Here is a 6,454-nt window from a genome sequence, read left to right on the forward strand (position 1 = left end):
TTGAAGCTATACGCATCAAGGATGAGAACCATGATAAGCATCGAACACCAAGAACCACCGGAACCTACTGACCCTACTGTTTTACTGTTTATGTGTCTGACCCGTACAACCGGGGCTACTGTAACTAAGATTTTCAGATAGCTCTGTTCAATTAGATAACTTTTCATATAGGACTCGTCTTAATCCGAGTTACGGTTTAGGATTTATGGCCCTCCGATCGTCACTATGTCCATTTAACGTTGTGCTGAAAATTCTGACCTACTCGCACTTAGACCATCGCCACGGTCAAACGAAGACGAGTTTGCTTCTGTAATTTTTACCACAACTAAAGGACTCATATACGGAGCCATGGCCACTGGTCTCACCTTATTTCAGTAGGTATAGAGGCCGTGGTGACTGACCGAACTCAGCCTTTGTTTTAAACTCTTTCCATGAACGAAATTACTTTACACCTTTTGTTTAATGATGAATGATGATGATCTTTAAGACCTTATTTACATACTTTTAAACCTATTCGGACGATTTACTGACTTAGTACTATTGACTTAGGTTGAGGACCCGTTTGGACAACCTTCATTACTTGCTTACTTTCCGAGTCATACTTTACCGCTACTTTATCATTGTGAGTTATAGCATTCCCCTTTTACTTTAACTTATTTTGGGAACTGAGAATACATGCGGATTTTATGTTTTACATACTAGGCACGAGTACTTAAACTTTATATATGTGTGGGTTATACAACGGCATAAACATTCCCTTTAGCTCGGTAACGTTTAATCATTGGTTTTTGAACCGTGAACGCGAATCTTAGATATGGATCCATAGGGTTTGACATCCCCACTCGGGCTAGTCGCGCTAGCATTTAACGAGTGTTTAATACTTCGTATACATACGCACTTGTCAAGTGTACTTTCAGGGGGGTATAAACGTTAAGTTAGTTACCAAGTGCCCACGGTTAACATATACTTTATCATACTGTTTTGAAACGCTCGTTGTAGCACTGAAATCTCGTGGCCTACCTTACATACTGTTATACTTAAACTATAGCTCACCAACCTTTGTGTTGACGTTTTTAAGCATGTTTTTCTCAGGTGCTTAAGGTTGCTTCCGCTGTGTACTAGTCTTGCCGTAGACACCCGCTGCTCTAGTGATTATCACCGCATGAACTGTCTATCTTGCATTCAAACTTTAATACATTTGAAACTATGTTTTGTAACGACCTAAGGGTCACATACATTTATTCATGCTTGCTATTCGTAGAAGCATACTGTTGGTGTAAAACAATTGACGTCGGTTATGATGTCATCTTTTTTATCGTGAATGCAACTTCTTTTATTACAGCATGTAGTACTTAACCTTGTAATGATCCTGTTGTTGATGATTCGTACACGATGGTTTTGTACGGGGCATCACAAGTTGTTGGTTCATAAATTAATCAATCTGTTTATACATATTTTTATGTGGGCCAAATATATAGTGCTAAGGGATTGTATTCAAATGAACATAATGGTAGCAATATGGGCGGGTCAGGTGACTGGAAACTTTTTAAATATATATCAAGTGAATCTATCTAAATTGGCTTCACCAACTATTCAGGAAATGTAAATCAGCCTTATAGTTTGATTAACATTTCCATTTGCAAATTTGTTCACAACATTCATTGTTATTATTATTAATTAAAATTTTTACATTTATCTCTTATCTAAACAGAGGGAAGATATAGTATTTATGTGTTGCACATAACTCCCTCTAAAACTCCATCACCTCCATAGTAAAAAGAATACAAACTATTTACAACGGAATTAATTAGAGTTGCGTTTGTGTTTTTTTTTTGTTATGATTTACTCAACAATGATACAACATTATTCTATGATTTGTCCGTTATTGAAAACCACACAAATAATATAAAAATTCATACTAAGTAGTTTTTAATTTATACTTGCTTAGTTCTATAAAATAGCCCCGCGAATTCGCGGGCATTAAGCTAGTAATAATAATAATAATAATAATAATAATAATAATAATAATAATAATAATAATAATAATAATTAATAATAATTAATAATAATAAACTGCAATTATAAAAAAACTTATATTATCAACAATTCTTGAGGTACAAAATTATTCTCAATCAAATTAATACGCTAAGTTGAATTTAATTAATCTATACAAAGTAGTAACAAGTAAACAACTACAACTTTAATCACCTAAATTTATCGAGCACTGAAGGTGAAGGCTGGGTTATATATTAGTGGAGGCTAAAGTTAGGGTTTTTATGTTTGGTGAATAAGAGCATGGAGTAGAATAAGAGATGCAAATTGAGTGAATTATTTGACTTTTCAACTCCCGCTCAGCTTTAATTGAAACCCGCTCAAATTAAGAGATGCAAATTGAGTGAATCGAGAACGGTTTTTAAACAAAAATATGTTTGCAAAGTTGGAACCGGTGTTTCAGAAAAGACCAGTTTGCAAAGTGCACTTTGAGAACCGGTTTTTTCTAAAAACCAGTCTCCCATTTTCTGTGTTACTAAAAACCGGTTTCTATACACTTCAGAATCGTTTTTTTTTTTTTTACCTCTTTTCCTTAAAACCGGTTTGCTATAGGGGTTTAGATACTCTTTTATGTAGTAGTGCATAAATAATACCAAGTGAAACTAATAAGATACTTTGGTCAAATCTTCATCAATAAGATGAGAGTTCGAATGCGTTACCATAATGCCATATGTTGGAAGCTTACCAATGAATGAAGGTGATAGGAGTTTATCTATTAATGAATGTGATTCAAGACACATTATATTTTTGATCATATAGACCTTATTATCAGTTTGTGTCATGTTTTCGTGTTACATTTTTAAATTCTTTTTTATTTATAATGTTAATGTATGTTTCATTTTGACCTTTTTTTATTTATAAACCAGAACTTCACATGTCATAAAACTAATTTGTTCATTTCAAAGTTTCTAGATATTTACATTAGAGATTTAATCACTAAAATAATTTCTTCATTAAACCCGTAAATTTAAAAGTCACTAGACTAGTACCCATTTCAAGCACAAGAATTTCTATGTTTTTTCTCGAAAAAACGAAGAGTAGAACCATTAGCGTGACAGTACTGAGATGTTCATCTGACATTGAGGTCGTGTATTCAAGTCTTGGTGGCGTCATTATATATATACACTCCACTGATGGAGTGTTTCCATACATGATGCCCATATAGACTCATCGTAGAGTTTCATAATGGGGTAGGTTATGTAATGTTCGTCCAGAGAAATGATCGGTTGCGTGAGTTACAACATCGTATTAGAACTTATCTCAGTGACTCCTAACTGTCGTTCATAAAAAAACAAGAAAATATATAACAAAATAAACATAACTAAAACTGTACTGATTTTCATTGGTATTTAGAATAAAAGTAAAAGATACTATTTAAAAAAAAAAAACTAAAATAGTAAGGCAAATAGGTTTATGAAAGAAAGAGAACAATTTTTATCAACTCAACAATCACTAGTATCGATTTTGTTCTAAAAAGATAATAGAAAGAAAAAAAAGACAAAATTGCTCAGATAGTCTAAACTTGATTTTTTCAACTAGATAGTCCGGAAGTTTGAACATTTTAGACGGATAGTTCAATTTAGTCACGTCCATGTATGATTAAAAACCTTTTGTTCAGATCTGGTTTCCAACGAGTTAGGTTTCGATTTAGGGCTTTATGCATAGAGTTAGAGAGAAAAATGAAACGGACATGACGAAATTGAACTATCCGTCTAAAACGTTAAAACTTTTGGACTATCCAGTTGAAAAAAAAAAAGTTAAAAGTACCCGTACAATATTTATCAAACACAAGGACCATTTGTGTAATTTTGTCAAGATAAAACTTACTACGGAGAATAATAAATTGTGGAGCAGTATCACACGGATCGCCATCCGGCTTGTCTCCTAGCGTCTAATCTTGACCGTTCATTTCTTTCATTAGCAATCCAACGGTTCATACTCAATGGCGCTAACTAATCACTCCCGAAATTTTAAATCACAAAATGAACCGTCCGAACCAAAGCCCTAATATATATACTTACACAATCCAATTTATTTATCTCTCAAGTTACACAAATTCAAATAACCAAATATCTTCCTTGAAATTTCGTGAAAACAAAATGGCTCGTACAAAGCAAACCGCTAGAAAATCAACCGGAGGAAAGGCACCGAGAAAGCAACTAGCAACCAAAGCTGCTCGGAAATCAGCCCCCGCCACCGGAGGAGTGAAGAAACCGCACAGATTCAGGCCAGGAACTGTTGCACTAAGAGAGATCCGGAAGTATCAAAAGAGTACCGAACTGTTGATCCGTAAACTTCCGTTTCAGAGACTAGTGAGAGAAATCGCACAGGATTTTAAAACTGATTTGAGGTTTCAAAGCAGTGCTGTTGCTGCATTACAAGAAGCATCTGAAGCTTATTTGGTTGGATTGTTTGAAGATACGAATCTGTGTGCGATTCATGCTAAAAGAGTTACCATCATGCCTAAGGATATGCAGTTGGCTCGAAGAATTAGAGGTGAAAGAGCTTAGATGGTTAATTTGGTTCAATCGTTTATGTTATGTTGGTATGATTTATTTAGGGTTTGTAAGTTGATGTAATGGTTATCTCTGTTGGTACTTGTTTTAATGAAATGGTTTTATGTGAAAATGGTTTTAAGTTGATGTTATTATTAGGTCCAACTTTATACATCTTATATTCTTCAAAATTAAAGAAGAAAATGGTGTAAAAATATGAACTTGCAGTCAAGGTAAGGCTCTCTTCCAGAGTTTTAGATTGAAAGAAATGTAAAGAAAAGAAGAGGATGGTATTTGATTGAAAAGAAGAGGAGTGATTATAAAGTTAATTTTAGTGTTCCCAAGTTAGAAGGAAATTGATTGATTGCATCTGTATAATCAGGAGTGAAAATTGGCTTCCAGTTCAAATCCCTCAAACTCTCCAAATTGGAATGATTATTATGCAAAGAAATTATCACAATTTCCCTTCCCCTTCTCTCCTTTTCTACCAATAATAAAAACTAGGGAACACATATTTTTATTCATCTTCTTTCCAAAACCCTTCTTTTCTCTCCAATTTCATTATCTGTAACAGACCCTAAGTATAACCTGCAGAGTGTAGTTTTAATTTATATTTAGCTTGGAATTGGTTTTATAAATCTAACTTATCAAACTCATAAAAAATTTGCCGTAGAAGAATAAATCTGTTGCATTGTTGAGCATCCAAACCCAGCTTATATACATATTTGAACTAATGATATTATAGTAATCGATGATCAATTTGCAACGATATTTAATTTTGATCTTTATCTTTTATGTTCTATGAAAAAATATGTTTGACATATAATTAGAATTAATACTATCTTTATTTAAAAATTCAAGGTTCAGCTATCCTGAAATATTGTCCAAGTTGAGCTTGATTATTCTTTGTGGAAGCTCAACAGTCATGCTGAGCTTGAACTTATACTTGAGTCAAGGCGAGCTCGAGTCCTTAGTAATTTTCGCAAGACAATTAGTGCAAGATATTTAAGAATACTAACTAGTTCAACTACCAAAGAACAGAGGGACACTTTGACTTTGACATTTTCGTCAAATTCAGCCCTACCAGAATTCAAATGAGCACTAACATCTCTTAATTTTCACTTTCTGATTATTATTATAATTTAATTTGGGTAACCAAAATTTCAGAAAATACTTGAAGAGTTTGAAACAATATGTTTAACCTTGGAAATATGTTTTGACTGTATTATAAGATTGAGATTTCTTACTAAATGCATAGAATTATGATTTAGTACTAGATACATGATTATGTGCGCGTTTCCAAGGATTGTAGACATCTCCTTGTTATTTGAGCATATTCCTGATTGTTCGAGCCCATATTCCTCGGACAACATTCTTTGTTAGTTGCTCAAATACTACATACGCGAAACAATCAGAAGTAAAACTATATGAACTTACTGTTTGTATGTTTTTTTTTGACAATGATTATTTGAGCATGTTATATGTTATAACTGGTATTATATTGTAGATAAACTGACTGGGGTCGTATGTTAAGTGACTAAGCACCCCAAATTTTAATGTCAGAGCACCGCTACCAACAATCTAAAGAAACCAAATCCGTAAGATTATAGAAACTCTAAATACACCAAACATGAGGCTGACGTATATAAACTGATACCAGAAGATCTACAGTAATACGTAACAAGCTTCAAAATAAAAAATGGTCCTTCAAAAGGCACAACAGACTTCATCAAACTACAAGCCTTACCTTACTTTTATTTTCATCAACTTCATTAACCAGATTTAATGGTCCAAATGTCATTCCTGCAACAGATAAAGTCAACATTATTAAATGCATACCTGATCTGATCAATGCTATAATAATCATGGACTTAAGCATATATAATCGAGTTAATATATGAACTTAT

The 6,454-nt window shown here is 33.3% G+C and overlaps 1 protein-coding gene across 1 annotated transcript; it reads left to right on the plus strand.

The window, feature by feature from the left end:
* Nucleotides 1–4,110: 4,110 nt before the first annotated feature.
* Nucleotides 4,111–4,674, plus strand: LOC139891760 (histone H3.2-like). Its single transcript, XM_071874745.1, has one exon. The coding sequence runs from the start codon at nt 4,152–4,154 to the stop codon at nt 4,560–4,562; it is 411 nt and encodes a 136-aa protein (XP_071730846.1). The 5' UTR covers nt 4,111–4,151; the 3' UTR covers nt 4,563–4,674.
* The last annotated feature ends 1,780 nt before the right edge of the window (nt 4,675–6,454 follow it).

This window comes from Rutidosis leptorrhynchoides, chromosome 2 (genome assembly GCF_046630445.1).
Source record: "Rutidosis leptorrhynchoides isolate AG116_Rl617_1_P2 chromosome 2, CSIRO_AGI_Rlap_v1, whole genome shotgun sequence".
Taxonomy (NCBI): domain Eukaryota; kingdom Viridiplantae; phylum Streptophyta; class Magnoliopsida; order Asterales; family Asteraceae; genus Rutidosis; species Rutidosis leptorrhynchoides.

Bases quoted from the DNA above. Each gene is read 5' to 3' on its own strand.
- LOC139891760 (XM_071874745.1), top strand. From the start codon at position 4,152: ATGGCTCGTACAAAGCAAACCGCTAGAAAATCAACCGGAGGAAAGGCA.